Raw genomic sequence first — 17,068 nt, 5'->3', positions numbered from 1 at the left:
AAAAAGTTGACAGCACTGGCTGGCATTGACACGCGTTGCTTTTTGTTGGTTTCCGTGGAGTAGTTTTAGTACAACAACAGCGTGAAGACTGAAATTCGTTCTTCAACCGGTTAACGATTGAATACAACGACAACACAATAGCGGAAATTTGTAGTGTCACATATAAGCAGTCAGTAGTATTAAAGTTTGTTGCAAAATGTCGATTAATTTGAGAACCGTTTACGCCTTTGCAAGGGAAATGTATCCCAAAAATTCAAAGGAGATTATTCAGTATGGAACAGCTGGGTTTCGCGGCAAGTGAGTGTACATAAAATTCAAATATGTGTATAAACATAAGTTTATTTATGAAAGCATAGTCGCCTTTTAGTGCAATTACTTTGCTACATATGTATGTATGTGTGTTGGTTCACCCTCATACACAAATACAAACTCACACAGATATCGTAATATGTTTGCGTGTGTCTGTTTTGGGAGTGGTGAAGATGAGTAAGACGATGGATGGGTGCACTATTTTGGCATTTAAATCTATTAATAGAATGTCTTACGAATACAGTTTATCAGTTCAACATGCACAATTCAAAGAAAGGTACACAAATACATATGTATGTACATGCGAGTGTATCTACGTATGGGTGCAGCTATCTTTGAATTACTTTGTTTTTGAAGTCCGTGCATTCGTATGAAATTTATGATAAGAAATATTACATTGGTTAAAAAAGCTACATTTTAATTTTGATTAAATTCCTTTCATTTTTTTATTGGCTTTAATATAAAGATGCTTGCATTTGAAAATTCAAAATAGTTTATTTTATTTCAATTTCGAACGGTTCAAATTCGAAATCGAAAATGGTTAATGAGCTCGAGAATAGTCTAAATTCGAACACGAAAACCGTTTAACGTACCTCGCTATTTTAAATGCTTATAATGCAAATCTTTTCTAATTAAAATTTAAAAAATAATCGTTACCTTAATTACACCCTGTTGTCAATGTCTATGAAAATACATAACATTTTTTTATTCAAATTCGGTTGCTTTAAATTCGAAAAATTCGAGCTTGAATATCTGATAGGATGGTTAAAATATGGTTTCGAAAAGGGTTGAACGTATTTAATTACTTCAAATGCTTATAATTCAAATATTTTCTTATTTATATTTAAAAAATAATCATTTACTAAATTAAAAACTGTTGTCTATATCTTATTAAGGGCTGAATTTTTGGACAGTGTAATGTTCAGAATGGGAGTACTGGCCACACTACGTTCCCGTTATCGGGAAGGTTCTGTCATCGGTGTGATGATCACAGCTTCGCATAATCCGGAGCCCGATAACGGTGTTAAACTAATCGATCCTAAAGGTGAAATGTTGGAATCCAGCTGGGAGAAAATTGCCACAGATTTGGTTAACGTTAGCGATCAGGAATTGGAGCAGCATGTTGCAAAAATAATCAAGGATAATCAAATTGATGTTACCTCTAGCTCACACGTATACGTTGGCATGGATAATCGGTATCACAGTCCGCGTCTGCTGAAAGCTGTAGCCGATGGAGTCATCGCCTTGAAGGGCAATGTAAGAGAGTTTGGAATAGTCACAACGCCAATGATGCATTACTTCGTCGTTGCAGCGAACACGAAGGAAGCGTATGGCAAACCCACGGAGGAGAACTATTACGAGAAGCTCATTACGGCCTTTGAGAAACTGCGTAATGATCGTCCCGAGAATGGCAACTACCGTAACACGCTGATCTTCGATGGTGCTAATGGAGTTGGTGCTAGGAAAATGCTGCAGTTCATCAAGCGAATGCATAATCACTCTCTGTGTGTGACGGTCATAAATCAAGGCATTGGCAATGGGAAAATCAATGAGGAGTGCGGAGCGGATCACGTCAAAGTCCAACAGAGATCGCCGATATCGATGCCGGCCGTGGAACCCTATACACGTTGTGTGAGTGTCGATGGCGATGCTGATCGCGTTGTCTATTTCTTTACGAACGAGGATGGGCAATTCAATCTACTTGACGGAGATCGCATTGCCACATTGGTGGCTGGCTACTTAATGGATTTGATCAAGAGCTGCGAGATCAATCTTCGAATTGGCCTTGTACAGACTGCCTATGCCAATGGCGCATCAACGGATTATATAGTCAACGAATTAAAGGTTCCCGTTTCCTGTGTGCCAACGGGCGTCAAGCATTTGCATCACAAGGCCTTGGAATATGATGTGGGCATTTATTTCGAGGCAAATGGCCATGGCACTATTGTCTTTAGTGATAATGCAAAGAGCATTATCAGCGAAGCGGCCAAGACCAATGACAATGCTAAGACCCTATTGCTCATCATAGATCTCATTAATGAAACTGTTGGCGACGCCATCTCGGATATGCTCCTGGTGGAGACGATCTTAAACCACAAGGGCTGGGATGTTAAGGACTGGAGTGCTGCCTATAATGATCTTCCCAACCAACAGCTTAAGATATCAGTACAGGATAGAAATGTCATCAAGACGACGGATGCAGAACGTGTTTGTGTCGAGCCAAAGGGACTGCAGGAGGAGATCAACAAGGTCGTTGCGAACTATAAGCGAGGACGTGCCTTTGTGCGTCCATCGGGAACAGAGGATGTAGTCCGTGTTTATGCCGAGGCCGCAACGAAAGAAGTAATTATTTCATTTATTCAACTATCAAATCAGCTGACTAACATATTTTCTATTTTCCATTAATTTTAGGATGTGCAACAATTGTCGTACGAAGTAGGACTTTTGGTTCAACGACTTGCTGGTGGAGTCGGACCGGAATTAGTTAATCCAAGCAATGCTCATTTGTAGTCGGAATTTCTATGAATCTAGATGTGTTCAGACATATATGCATGTGTATGTTTCTGTCCTCCTCTAAGCTCACAAAACTGCGCATTTACCCGACGAGCTTAGTATAATTTAAATATGTATAACTTTTATAACGCTGGCTCACAGCCAATCACTTACAAGTGCATTTATAGTCATATTCGTTGAAGTGATTATTTTTATAGATTTTAATAAATTGACCAGTTTATTTGATGTCCCAATAATGCTCACACCTAATTATCAAGCTCTTTTCTTTTTTTCTTTTGTTAGAATTTTGTCGAATTCGCAATATTCTATAAAATTATCACTTTTATTTTATTATTATTTCGAAATAAAATGGTTTTGTCAATTGTTTGTTGTTGATAGTCACTAATTTAAATCGCGCGCTAAACTCGGTTACTAACATCCCGTGTTATATCGATAAATAGTTGGAATCTTGAATGGCTGTTTCTGGCTGGATAACATCTGAAATTGCAAGTTACAAGTTTAATTCTAAAAATAAAAATAAAAAAAAAAATCGGCATAATTCTAACAAAAATTTAAAAAAAAATTCGATCTTCAATATTGAGAAAAATTCAAAAATGTGAATTTTTGTTGGGTGCAACCGATTTTGCAATTTGATTAAAATGGCACATGGTGCCAGATCAGAAAATTTTAAAGGGTGGCAGCCTTTGGACCGGGTGGCACCCTTCCACACCAGTGCTGGCAAGTTTTTAAGGGGGAACAAAAGCTATTTCTGGCTGAAAAACATCTACATTTATTATTGTGCTACTGTTGCATAGTTTTACGAAAAAAAATTTTAATAGCAAAACTTATCTGAAAATATATTTAAACTGCCAGATTCCCAGCTTATAGCAATTTTAAATTTTTCTGGCAAACGAACTCTGAAACTAGTCAGAGCTAGCTATAAAGGCTAGGTAGGCAGCAGTGAGCCAGAAGCAGCAAATATTTCGTCCAAAAAGTTGGCAACTCTGGTGCTATTTAACTCTGCCCTGCTGTCACAAATGTGTATTTTTTTCTGACGCAAAAATAAAATTATTGCAGAAATTTATAAATTAATTAATTGTTGAACAAAAACTTGAAAAAATGGAAGGTGAAGACGTAAGTTTTGAATTAAACCATGCATTACTTAGTTGTTTGTAACACATATAATTATACATGCAAATCAAACATTGTGCTCCCGATTGTGAGGTTATGTGCATGGGGTGTTCCACTGTGCATACGCGTCTATTAAAATGATTCGTTTTTCGTGTTTAACATACATTTATAGGGCTTCGATCCCACTTTGTTGAAAAAGAAGAAGAAGAAGAAGACTACCTTCGATTTGGATGCCGCATTGGGACTCGACGATGCTGTCAAGAAAGAGGATCCTACAGATGAGGGAATTGTTGATCCCGCAGCAGCCGAAATGGATGATAATCTCGATCTGGAGAGCTTCGGCAAGAAGAAGAAGAAAAAGAAGAAGCCCTTCAATTTAGATGAACTGGAAGGTGCCTTGCCCGATGGCTCGGATGATGCCAGTGCCGCTGTGGCGGCTGAAGATCCGGAAGAGGAGGAAATCAATCTGGACATGGACTTTTCAATGGCTAAAAAGAAGAAGAAGAGCAAAAAGAAGGACTTGGATGAGTTGTTCGCCGATAAATTGGATGACGAAAGAAGCGAGGACAAAGAGAATGGTATGTTTATAAACTTTAGCTGTCTATATGTTTATATTTATCAAATGTTTTTTTTTTAGTTGAGGATAACAGTTCGACTTGGGCCGGTTCCGATCGTGACTACACATATGACGAATTACTGAAACGTGTGTTTGAGATTATCCTGGACAAGAACCCAGACATGGCCGCTGGACGCAAACCCAAGTTTGTGATGCGACCTCCTCAGGTGCTACGTGTGGGAACCAAGAAAACGTCATTTGCCAATTTCATGGATATTGCGAAAACTTTGCATCGTCTGCCAAAGCATCTGTTGGACTTCTTGCTGGCGGAGTTGGGCACAAGCGGATCCATGGATGGTAATCAGCAGCTGATTATCAAGGGTCGCTTCCAGCCAAAGCAGATCGAAAATGTGCTGCGTCGCTATATTAAGGAATATGTCACCTGTCACACCTGCCGCTCCCCGGAGACAATACTGCAAAAGGATACCCGTCTATTCTTCCTGCAGTGCGAATCCTGCGGTTCTCGTTGCTCCGTTGCTAGCATTAAGTCTGGTTTCCAAGCTGTCACCGGCAAGCGTGCCGCCATTCGAGCAAAAACAACATAAAATCGGTATATATTTTAAATTGGATTTTCTATTACGATTAAAATTTCAATATACACCAATGCATTGCCGTTTTTTATTTATTTATTCTTATAACTCTGATAATAATCTAACAATCAGTCTGAAAATGGCAATTCGATTTGACCAAATCTTTATTATTATAATAGTTATTTTTTTATTTATTCTTATAACTCTGATAATAATCTAACAAACAGTCTGAAAATGCTAATTCGAGTTTGCGAGATCTTTCGTTGTCGACTGTGAATGAGATAATGTCTAAAGATATTGTATTTCTATAAACATTGGGACGTCCAAACAACATTATATTACTTCCTGGTAATATCGAGGAGCCGTCAATGTATTCCATAGCTTTGCTAAGCAGTCGTATCATGATGGACGAAATCTTCTTGTAGTTCAATTCAGAGGTGCTAACCAATGCGGCAGCTTCATTATGAAGATTAGTGATTACTTTTTGTTCCTTGGGTTTAATGCTTATACTAATTTCCATTAGACCAGTTCCGTCATCGATAAAATACTTGTGGAAGTGTTTATTATGGACACCTCGACCAGCCACATAACCATACACTAGACAAGTGCGATAATTTAGTGTGCTAGGATTGGAAAGCGTAAATACGGCTTCATCTTCCGGATGAGCAGTTGATCGCAATATATCGCCCACAAGTAAAGGAATATGATCATGAATCTTTTGACCGCTTTTTGATTCCTTGCGTGCAGCCGAATATGTTCTTTGCTCTTCTCTTGGCTTTCGAATAATGAAGTTATCCAGCTGGTCCTCGAAATCGTCGTTACTTAGACCAGTCATTTCCAGAAATATCCAGAAAATGTTTGTTTATTTTTTCATTTGCAGTGACTTTTTGAACAGTTTTCACTCTTTAAAAAATCGTCTTTATAAATGTAAATCGATAATATTTTCCCAACTATCGATATTTCCTTTATGCCCCAATTTTGTCTTTCAATTTTGTCACCATGTCTGCATTTTCGCATATTGTGAAATCTGCTAAGTTAATATAATATATATCTGTAGAAATGCAAAATAAAATTAAAAACGATTCGACAATTACACTGAATAGCCAACATATATAGAAAAACAATATTAATTGTGGAATTGTGGCCAACAATAGAAATTGCGTTTTAACACTTATCGATATTTTGTTGGTCTTGTCAATTGTTTCATAATTTCACCATCCCTCGTCAGCATTTTCGCATATTGTGAAATCTGAAGTAAATAATTAATATTTGCAGAACAAGACCAATAGCAATCTAGAAGGCATGTCTGGCGGCCCGGCAATAACCCTGAAAAGCCAACCAATTGATGGAAGCAATAGCAATAGTGGAAATGCCGCTGGTCAACAGCAACAATCTGCGAACGGAGCAGCGTCCGCATCCGCGTCCGCGTCGTCTTCTGCTTCGCAAGGTGCAGCTGCCAGTGCACCACCAGCTCAGGAGGGAACTCGTCAGAATAGCTTGCAGCGTATTCAGCAGCGAAAGCAAAAGGTATTCAATCTGCCAGAGGCACAGAAATTGGCCAAGCTGTCCATGTATTCTGCCTGCCAAGCCGAAGGCTGTCGTTGCACTGGATGGAAGACACCACAGGAGAACAGGCATCGCGATGTGGAATCATCCTACTGTCCGGAATTCAGTGAGGAGTGCCGCAACGTTAGTTGTCGCCATCCATTGAGGACTCACATTGCTCATCTTACGGAAATCTCGCGATCGAGCATGGATGATCTTCTAGGCGCCATCATTGACATGGAGAACCTATTTATGTCCATGCAGCGTGTAGAGGACGAGGATACCAAAAAGGTGTATCTGTATCTGTTTAGGCTGCTTCGTCAATGTGTCCTGACACGCCAGCAGGCTGTTATACGTGGTCCTCTGGGAGATCCACCATTCGAGTCGCCGTGTATAACAAAGGCAGTGTTATCCTTGGTCTTCTACAAGTATAACCATTTGAATCCCACTGAGCTGCAGACCATGACTGAGGTGGCCAAGACATTTTTGAATTTCTTAAATCATTATAATTTCGAGTCGCCTTCCGCCCGTCGTGGCGATTTGACCTTAACCCATGAGGATGCATCGACCTATAAAATCAATTATACACGCTGGCTGGTATTTTGTCATGTGCCCGCTTTTTGCAACTCTCTGCGTCAGTTTGAGACCTCATTGGTATTTGGACGCACACTGCTGCGCACCGTCTTTCAATACATGTCCCAGCAGTTGAAAAAGAAATGCATCTCCGAACGCGATCGTTTTCCAGAGGACAAACGCTCGATCATCACTCAAATGCCCAAATTTCTGGAGGCATTGCGGGCCGAGTTGCTGAAAGATGATTCGCCCATCTGGGATTCAAGCTACAGGCCACCAAATTCATTTGTCATCCAACAGAGGAAGCGACATCAGGAAGTGGCGCCGACAGCAGGCATTTCGAATGCTGCTGCTGCTTCCTCCGCCGGCACCAATAAACGTTCATCCGTTGGAGAACCACTTCATAAGAGGCCAAAAAAGGAAGTACCGGAACGTTGTAGCAGGTGAGGACTCAAACTTCTTATTATTTCGATTATTTTCACTACTATAATTTCGATAATACTTTGTTTTAAAGTGAGAATCTGGATGATCTACCTGTTGATGTTGTAACGCGTGCCATGAAAGCGGTTTCGGAATCAAAGACAACCAATAAAGCTGAGATTCTATTTCCTGTTAATGTTTCACGTGATGAGAATGTCAAGGCCGAGGAGCAGAAGCGCGCCATTGAGTTTCATGTTGTGGGCAACTCGCTGACAAAACCCGTGGATAAGCAGACAATCCTTTGGCTCCTCGGACTGCAGCTTGTCTTCGCGCATCAGCTGCCCGAGATGCCGCGCGAATACATAAGCCAGCTGGTGTTTGATACCAAACATAAGACATTGGCTCTGATCAAGGAAAACCAGCCAATTGGCGGAATATGCTTTCGCCCGTTTCCATCGCAAGGATTCACGGAAATTGTGTTCTGCGCCGTCACAATGGCGGAGCAAGTCAAGGGATATGGCACTCATTTAATGAATCACTTAAAGGATTATAGCATACAGCGTGGCATTAAACACTTGCTCACTTTTGCCGATTGCGATGCCATTGGATATTTCAAAAAGCAAGGCTTTTCAAAAGACATTAAACTAGCTCGTCCCGTTTATGCTGGTTATATCAAGGAGTATGACAGTGCCACACTTATGCACTGTGAACTCCATCCAAGTATTGTGAATACACAATTTATTGCTGGTCAGTTGAATTTATATATTTTGATGAAAATTGTAAATTCAATATTGTTTTCCTTTCAGTAATTCGCAATCAAAGTGAGATCCTTAAGGAACTCATCGCTCAACGACATAACGAGGTTCAAAAAGTTCGTACTGGCTTAACATGTTTCAAGGAAGGATTGCCATCGATACCCGTTGAATCTATACCCGGCCTACGGGAAATCGGATGGAAGCCACAAATGCGTCCAGTGCGAGCTTCCCGTCCTCTGGAAGAATCGTCAGATCCAGAAAAGCTGGCCACCTCATTTGGATCTGTATTGCAATCTGTGCGTCAACATGCCACAGCTTGGCCATTTTTACGCCCAGTCACTGCAGCAGAAGTTCCAGACTATTACGATCATATCAAGTATCCAATGGATCTTAAGACAATGGGCGAGCGTTTAAAGAAAGGCTACTATCAGACACGTCGCTTATTTATGGCCGATATGGCGCGTATTTTCTCAAATTGTCGCTTCTACAATTCCCCCGAAACTGAGTATTACCGATGTGCCAACTCCCTCGAGCGTTATTTCCAAACTAAAATGCGTGAACTGGGACTGTGGGACAAATGATGTGATGATGATATTTCTCATTTACCTAGCTTGAACTGAATATATCTTAATATCTTACTATGTATAAAGTATTTTGATTACTTTGTTTCAGATATCACACGATAAAAACTTCACAACATAATTTTGGTTACATCTTATGCAAAGTTATCTAATATAATAATCCCTATTTATTGTAGATTAATTCATCTTTATGCTTCAAATGCCACGGAAAATAAAAGTGATTTCATTTAAAAACTACTGCATTTGTTTTAACTATGTAATGCTTGAATTGTATTTTTGGCATTGATATTAATAGAAAATAGCTTAAAACGTGTAAATGTTACATACAACAATTTTCCAAATTATAAACGGATCTACATAAAAAAAACTGAAGGTTCCTAGAAATCAAAACAAACACTGGGTGACTGCATAAACATTGTATCTATTGGAAAATATGACTTTGATTTTGGTTGTTTTTTGTTTTACTTATTAGCGAAATATACATATTTATTACAATTTCATACATTATTTGTGCTCAACATAGAAGTAAATCTCCCTCTGCTTTTAAGTATTTAACGCAACTCTAAAGCCCATTCCATTTAGTTTTAAGAGTCGTAAAAGAAATTCCATAATTTTATCTCTGATTTTAATATGCATTTGATGGCTTAATTATACGAAACATTTACAAAAAAAAATATGTTTGATGTACAATCCTTGAATACTCGTAAAATCTCTGTTAAATTCCAGTAAATCATTACACATGTTAAATAAAATGTTAGCTTTTAAAAAGATAGTTTTCTCTAAAATAAGATCAAATATAGGAATCTTAAGCAAACATACACAATGCATAGCTGACATTTGATGATAGCCTTAAACTAAAAGTGTGGTAATCGAATGAGACAAATATTATTGTGCATTACTGGAAACATAGAATATTATGCATTTGTAAATTGTAAATGGTAATTTAAAGGCCGTAGCATATTTAAAAATATATATTTTAGCTCCCATTTTGAAAGACACACTACATACTAAGGTATTGTTAGATTGTTTGGCTATAGACACTGAAATTGATCGGGAATTGAACTAATCCTCTTAAAGACACGCTATAATTGTTGTTCTCGTTTTTATAAACACCAGTTTTAGGTAGATTTATTTGTTGCCCACACTACTGCTGATAGGTGATTTATATATATATATTTCTTTCTTTTTTTTTTTACAATTTTTGGGTTCAATATATGTACGTGCTGCTTCTAATTTTAATTAATGCATGTAATTCCATTTTTTTCCATCATTAAAATGTTCTTAAAAAAGTTTAAATGCTAGTAACGCTTTGAATTAATTTATTTATGTCGTATGCTCACATGATGTATAGTTTTGTTGTTTGATGTAGACTGTAGCTTGATTTAAAATATATAAACATGTGAATTGCGTTTTTTATTTTATGTTGGGAATTCCATGGATTTTTTTTTAATGTTTTCTTTCCTTTAATTTCATAATTTGCGACTCCTAGAGTTTGTTTTTCTTTAACTTTTCATAGACTTATGATTAATATATTTTTCTTCACATTTATTACTAAATATATATGTAGAGGTGTGTATGTTCTCACTATCAAGTGCTGCCTTGCTAGGTACGACGTTATTTTGCATGCCATTTACATAAAACCTATTATCATTTATGGCTGCTGGGAAACGCTTAACGCTTTCGATCTGATGAAAAGCAAAGCAACACGGTGGGCGGGCGGAGAGTGCGCGCAGGACGTCATGAGCGTTACAACACTAAGTAAAATTTTACAATTATTCGGTTTATTCCGTTAAGATCCATAACTCCATAACATTTTGTTGGTGATAAGAGCCTTTTTTGTCGTCGATCGGTCGGTCGGTTGCTTGATTAGGTTGCTTTCGGGTAACTAGCTTTGAGTAGGACAGTGTTTTTATATCTTGTAAAGTTGGGCAAGGAAATTCCACCTGTGCGACATTATTGAGCTAAAGTATGTAGAAAAATAAATAATTTGGATTAGAGATGGCTTAAGAAATAACACTAATAAAATCAAGTGGGAAAGGCTATAGTCGAGATAGTCGAGAAAGTACTTCAAAGAAGTTACTTGCATTACTTTGAAAACATTAAATCGTCATATCTGCCGTTCTACTTGTCCGATAATAGATAATATTACGAGATAACGTTAATACCCATAAAATCTTTATGAAACAAACTTCATTTGCGTGGGTTATATAGAAATATGTGTGCCAAATTTGGTTACTCTACCTCTTATAGACTCTGAGATCCTTTTGCTCATACGGACAGACAGACAGACACACATGGCTATATCGACTCGACTGTTGATGCTGATCAAGATTATATATACTTTATGGGGTCGGATAAGCCTCCTTCTCCCTGTTACATGCATTCCAACGAACACAATATACCCTTTTACTTATTTTTTAAGTAAAGCGTATAAAAATATACATCTATGTATATTCTAAAACTAATGATTATTTAATATTATTCCGGAATGGGTTGTATCCCCTATTGGAACATAATGAATTCATACACAGTTTTAAAGTTAAATTAATAGTTTTAGAGTTGAATACTTTCAGATTAGGAATCAGAAGTGATGCAGAAATCGAAACCAACCGAAAACCTTGCAAAACTTTCGGTAATACTTAGAAATTCTGCGAATATTTGAAAAAAAAAAATATAATTTATCGGCTGACGAAGATTTACAAAATTTAAAAACAAAATTCCTTCCATAAAAAAAAATTTAGTGGTGGAAATGGTGCAACTTACAAACTGCCGCCAGTTGTTGCGTCTGCTCCGTAAGCGTAGATGTGGCCGTCTTCGTTGTTGCGGCATTGGATGCCGTGGTATCCGTATTACTGCCCGTACCTGTAGCTCCTGCATTGTTGGCCGCTTTAAGAGCAGCAGCTGCGTTACCATTGCCATTGGTTACACTATTTTGACCGCGATTACCGCCAGTATTGTTACGATTGTTGCTGCGGTTGCGGAAGTTGCCGCCACCTCCCATGCGATTATAATTGTTGCGATTATAGCCAGGTGCTCCTCCATAGCCAGTGTTCATGCCGCTGTTACCTGCACCTCCACCCATCGTGTTGCCATTATTATAGTAATGGTTGCGCCCTCGGTAGCTTTACGTACACACAAAAAATACCAATTATTACCAAATATTTCTACACAAGAGGGAAAGTTTAGTAGCTCACCTGCCACGTCTGGTAGACGAAGCTCCAAATGTCTCGGTATTCAATTTGCGCTCCTGACGCCAGTCATTCTTCTTGTTCTTGCTGCGATCCTGAGCAGCCTCGCATGAGATGTTGTCAAAGAACGATTTGGTCTTATCATAGCCCACATGCACATCCTCATCCTCAGGCTCATGCTCTCCAGCGCCGGTCTCGTTGCCAGAATCATCCTTCTTATCAGTCTCACCATTCAACTGTGCCAAGTAAAATTTAAGTTAACAATTAATTTCGAATTAGATTTTAAATGGTTTTTTCTTTTTTCTTTGTTGTTTATTGTCTGTGTTGATTGGAAACTTAAATAAAAAAATACTTTATTTAAAAAAACATTTATATTAAATATTTTAAGTTATTTGACTATATTAATTGCATCTATCATACCTCAAACAGCCATAAATATAAATAATTTCTTCAGATCTTTATGCTATTAAGTGCGATGACTGATACTAATAACAGGAACTATTTATTATCTCAAAACTTGATTATTTTAATTTTCGGGGGCGTTTTAAAATTTTTAAAATACCAATATGCGTTTTATTGACTCTAGTCTTGACTATAGTCTCTGAGATTTACGCTGTTAATGCTGACCAAGAATATATATACTCTAGTGTTATCCACGCCTTCATCAACTTGTTACATTTATTGCAACGAATACAAAATATCCTTTTATGCTACAAATAATAATAAATTATAATACCTGATCAGTATTGGCAGAAGTTGTAGTATTTGATGTTGTTGTTGTTGTTGTTGATGTGGTTGTAGTAGTAGCATTGGTTTTGTTGTTGGCTTCTTCGCCCACCTTGAGTTTCGCCAACTGGGAACGAAGTTCCTCAAACTTATTATTGGCCTGCTCGAAATCAAAGTCGCCCTCAAACTTGATCTTGTTGCGAGGTCTATTTTGATTAGCCGACTGCATGCGATAGCCCTGAAATAGCTAAACATATATATGAACATTAAAACAATATTAAAAATGTCCCAGTTGAAAATAAAATTATCGCAATCGCATATTTGTGGACGATATGTACCTGATTGGATCGCGTTGGGCCACGTGCTCCCATTCCGCGGTTACCGCGCATCATCATGTTGTTGGAATTCTGTGGACCGCCACGATGCATGTTCCATGCAGCGTTTCCTCCTCCAGCGCCTCTCTGCTGTTGCATGGCATTGTTGCCACCTCCAACACCACCGCGATTGTTGCGTTGATTGTTATTGTAATTGTTGTAATTATTATCCATTTGACGGCCAGAATCACGACGATCGCGTTGTCCACCTCCTTGCTGCTGTTGTTGTTGTTGCTGCTGCTGCTGTTGTTGTGGGTGGGCGTGATTGAAGAAATCATTGTTGTGGTTGTTGTTCCTCTGCTGCTGTTGCATGTTCGGTCCAGATCGCTGCTGTTGTTGCTGCTGGTGGTTTTGGCGCTTATGTCCGGCATCGCGCGCATTTCCACCACCGAGAGCTTGTTGTACAGAATTCTGCTGTTGATGCAACTGCTGTTGTTGTTGCTGCTGCTGGTTGTGCTGCTGGGTCATGTCGGCCGTCGGACTGATAATCAGGCTAATAGGCGTTGTTGAACGCGATGCGCTCGCCAGCATATCTAAAACGGAAACTTTCCATATAGACAGGAACGTGCGTATATGTTTGTATTAATGTGGTTTGTGTGTGAATGTGCGTGTTTTTGTTTGTGTAAAGCCAACTTCCATAAATGACTATGCTGGTAATTTAGTTTATTTTTTATTACTGAACTTTGGAAGTTCACTTGTATTGATTTTATGCAGCTAATGTTGTTTTTATACCCGTGCAGTTCACATTATAATTTTTATCACAAAATGTGTAAAATTTCTGGACAGGATTCTTCGAATAGATCCTTAAGAGACATTTGGTATATTAACAGAAAGGTGTTAATGCGTAGATCATATATATCTGTCACTTATTGAAATACTGCTCTCCGTTCAAAATACTTTTCAATTTAACATCTGTTTTAAATTTGTATAGTAAAAAGATATTTTTGATTTTTTCAATAAAAACTTGAAATAGAAGTTATTGAACAATTTTTATATAAGCATTTAAAATGTATTAATGTTCTATAATATTTTAATTTACACCGAAATATAAGACATTTATTTATTTTTAGTTTATTAATGAAAATCAAAAAAATATTTAATACTTTGTATTTTTGTCAAAAATTTGAATGACAAACCGTGTTGATTTTATGGTACATAGCCAAACTCACAGATAGTGTATAACATCTTACATTACATACAATCGAACTTCTATATATTATAACTGTCTTGAATACAGAACTTTGCAAGGGTATCAAATCATTGGCATGCCAAAGATAATCTTTCTTTCGATATTGTGTTGCTGGTTTTCTTTAGCTAGAAACTTACTTGGTTGTTTTGGCTGCTGTTGAGGCTTCTGTTGCTGCTGCTGATTACCACCAATGTTCATAAAAGGACCATTGCCAGGTGCACCGGCACCAGGCGCCAAAGATCCCGGGCCTAGACTAGGAGCACCCAAGGCTCCAAAGGGGTTGCCATTTCCGAAGGCACCGCCTGGTGCTCCCGAGGCACCTCCACTGCCACCAGTCATCGATGGAGCAGAGTGCGGTTGTTGCTGCTGCTGTTGTTGCGGTGCATTCATTGGGAAATGTTGGGGCATCACCTGGGGACCGTTCTGCAGCTGGGCCTGCATAATGGCCGGATCATTGTGGTGCGGCAGCGTATGATTGTTGACAACGCGAATGTCCTTGATGTCGGAGCCGCGGAATAGAATATAATCGTAGATCTGCGATTGCGGCGCTATTTGAAACTGGGTGTCACGATCCTCCGTGCCAAAGGAGCGCACTATTTAAAAATAAAAACAAGAATAAAATATGTACTTTATTTGTAGCTTTACATTTGGCGACATTTTGTTTATAACCTCAATATATGCACATAAATATGTAAGTATGTAAACACATGTTCGTCTAGGGATGTGAGCGTGATTCGTGATTACCGAGTGTTTCGGATCATTTTACATAGATTTCCAATTTGTAATCAATTTAAATTATTACTTATTATAATAAATTATAATGTGTATTGGAAAACATAAGTTATATAAGGAATAAGTTTATAAATTGGTGTTCGTGCGTGAGTCACGTGTGCATTTCTAATTGTTTCCTTGGTCCACCTTATCTGCTCTCTTCGCTAACGGTAGTTACCATGTAATCCGTTAATTTGCCCTGGCGCCAAAACATGTAGGGCTACAAAAAACTGTTTTTGCCACACACACATGCATTAACACCCATGAAAACTTTATTCCTGCATACATATTGTAAAAAACCAATGTAAGTCTGAGCATATTTATTTTGAAAAATTCGTACATACATACATTCGCATATGCAAGCATGCATGTATGTACATATGCAGGCAGGCACATAATGTAATTTTGCGCTTGCATAGGGATGCAAGAACAACACTGTACAACCCGAAGTTCTATCTGTGTGTGTGTTTGTGTGTGTGCCGACAGCATCTGAGCTTCGACGACAACATGACAAACAAAAAGCATAAGGGAGAGCAAGAGAGCGAGTCGAGTCGACGAATTTCGAGTGTTCGCTCTTTGCTCTTTGCGCGATGGGCAAAGCAAATTACTGTAAAAACTAACTGAAGAAACCAAAAACGTGAACAAAAAAAAAGTTTGAAAGAAACCATTTTCTTTTTAGCACCCGCCTTTGCATTTTACCGTTTTAGTGTTAGTTTTAAAGCACACGTTCTACACCTACGTCCATACATATGTATATGTATTTGCATGGAAGTGTGTGTGTGTATTTTAAAAATGAAAAATGTCAGAAAGAAAGTACGCACAAATTGACATACTTATTTATTATTGTATATGCATATATGTATTTGGTACATTACTTACCACTCGACAAGGCAATTGTACACTCCTGTGGGTCCACCGTATACAAGCGGCCTTCATATCTAATGTCAGCTTTCGAAATTAGGCTGATCTTTGAGCCCAACTCCGGTAATCCGCCACTCATGTTGGATTCTAATTGTTTCACTGTATGACTCGCGTATCAATTCAATTCAAATAAATAAGTCACCAAACTCTTCGAATGAAATTATAAGAAATGTTTTTCTGCTTTCGGTCGGTCGACAATCGTCGACGAATGGAATATTCAAGTAAAGCAAACAATTACAACGAGCGCGACGTTGCTCCGTTGCCGAGCGAGTATTGCCTGCTGCCGCTGCTCTGCTGCGCTGCAGTTCCAACCTTTCGACGTTGACAAGCACGCAATAACTTTCCAAAGTTCCAAAGCAAAATTTCAACTTTTTTACTTTCAAATGGCAGCTTTTTTATATAATCAGAATAGAGCACAATTCGAAAAATTAATTAAACCAGATGAATAAGTTAATTAAAATGTACAATTTTTGCAATTCGTAATCTGGAAAATTTTCACCTTCCGTCTGCAAAAACCTACCCGTCGAAAGTGGAAGAAACTTGAACGAGCAACACTACTCGCTACTTATGCCAGTGCTGTAAAACACGTGCACGTACAAACGAGCTCGTAATGTTCGATCACACTGTTTACCCACAATTCAAATGTGAACCTATTTTTAGTTCATTTAGCAATATACGTAATAAAGTAATAATTTTCTGAACGTGCCTAGCTTGAAATTAGATATAAATAAAGGGTATAATTTTTATGAAAAAGAAGTTATATTATTTAAAATAAATTCATCAATAATGTTCAAGAAAAATTACAAAACTAGAGAAAAAATTACTAATTGTGGCTATCGCACTTTTTTAAATTGAAAGGCTGCCAGACGTTCAAACTTTCCAGGTCTGCCAACACGTTTTAAGTTGCAAACTGACTATTAAAATAAGTTGGCAGCAGTGTTTAAAC

At 38.1% G+C, this 17,068-nt stretch overlaps 5 protein-coding genes across 6 annotated transcripts; 3 read left to right on the top strand and 2 right to left on the bottom strand.

Moving 5' to 3' along the window:
• Positions 1-30: 30 nt before the first annotated feature.
• LOC117788186 (phosphoacetylglucosamine mutase) lies at positions 31-3,072 on the top strand. Its single transcript, XM_034626862.1, has 3 exons — positions 31-297; positions 1,206-2,652; positions 2,722-3,072. The coding sequence occupies exons 1-3, from the start codon at positions 197-199 to the stop codon at positions 2,818-2,820; spliced, it is 1,647 nt and encodes a 548-aa protein (XP_034482753.1). The 5' UTR covers positions 31-196; the 3' UTR covers positions 2,821-3,072.
• A 712-nt stretch (positions 3,073-3,784) lies between these two features.
• LOC117787183 (eukaryotic translation initiation factor 2 subunit 2) lies at positions 3,785-5,096 on the top strand. Its single transcript, XM_034625635.1, has 3 exons — positions 3,785-3,936; positions 4,106-4,511; positions 4,571-5,096. Exons 1-3 carry the CDS (start codon positions 3,922-3,924, stop codon positions 5,092-5,094), a joined length of 945 nt encoding a protein of 314 aa, XP_034481526.1. The 5' UTR covers positions 3,785-3,921; the 3' UTR covers positions 5,095-5,096.
• Positions 5,097-5,153: 57 nt separating this feature from the next.
• Positions 5,154-5,951, bottom strand: LOC117787184. The gene has a single exon (XM_034625636.1). It carries the CDS (start codon positions 5,912-5,914, stop codon positions 5,267-5,269), a length of 648 nt encoding a protein of 215 aa, XP_034481527.1. The 5' UTR covers positions 5,915-5,951; the 3' UTR covers positions 5,154-5,266.
• Positions 5,952-6,125: 174 nt separating this feature from the next.
• LOC117789034 (histone acetyltransferase KAT2A) lies at positions 6,126-9,017 on the top strand. Its single transcript, XM_034628022.1, has 3 exons — positions 6,126-7,640; positions 7,712-8,364; positions 8,424-9,017. Exons 1-3 carry the CDS (start codon positions 6,382-6,384, stop codon positions 8,951-8,953), a joined length of 2,442 nt encoding a protein of 813 aa, XP_034483913.1. The 5' UTR covers positions 6,126-6,381; the 3' UTR covers positions 8,954-9,017.
• A 341-nt stretch (positions 9,018-9,358) lies between these two features.
• LOC117789035 (protein LSM14 homolog B) lies at positions 9,359-16,669 on the bottom strand. Of its 2 annotated transcripts, none has more exons than XM_034628024.1 (7): positions 16,081-16,669; positions 14,568-15,023; positions 13,206-13,786; positions 12,878-13,114; positions 12,148-12,377; positions 11,717-12,075; positions 9,359-10,914 (listed from the first exon to the last, which is right to left on the bottom strand). In XM_034628024.1, exons 1-7 carry the CDS (start codon positions 16,199-16,201, stop codon positions 10,907-10,909), a joined length of 1,992 nt encoding a protein of 663 aa, XP_034483915.1. In that variant the 5' UTR covers positions 16,202-16,669; the 3' UTR covers positions 9,359-10,906. The 2 variants fall into 2 exon arrangements, with proteins under 2 accessions (XP_034483915.1, XP_034483916.1); XM_034628025.1 differs by having other exon boundaries at positions 13,206-13,774.
• Positions 16,670-17,068: the final 399 nt, after the last annotated feature.

The sequence above is a fragment of the Drosophila innubila genome (genome assembly GCF_004354385.1).
Source record: "Drosophila innubila isolate TH190305 chromosome 3L unlocalized genomic scaffold, UK_Dinn_1.0 0_D_3L, whole genome shotgun sequence".
NCBI classification, from domain to species: domain Eukaryota; kingdom Metazoa; phylum Arthropoda; class Insecta; order Diptera; family Drosophilidae; genus Drosophila; species Drosophila innubila.
The sequence above is the reverse complement of the archived record's forward strand: the minus strand, read 5'-3'. Positions and strand labels throughout refer to the sequence as shown.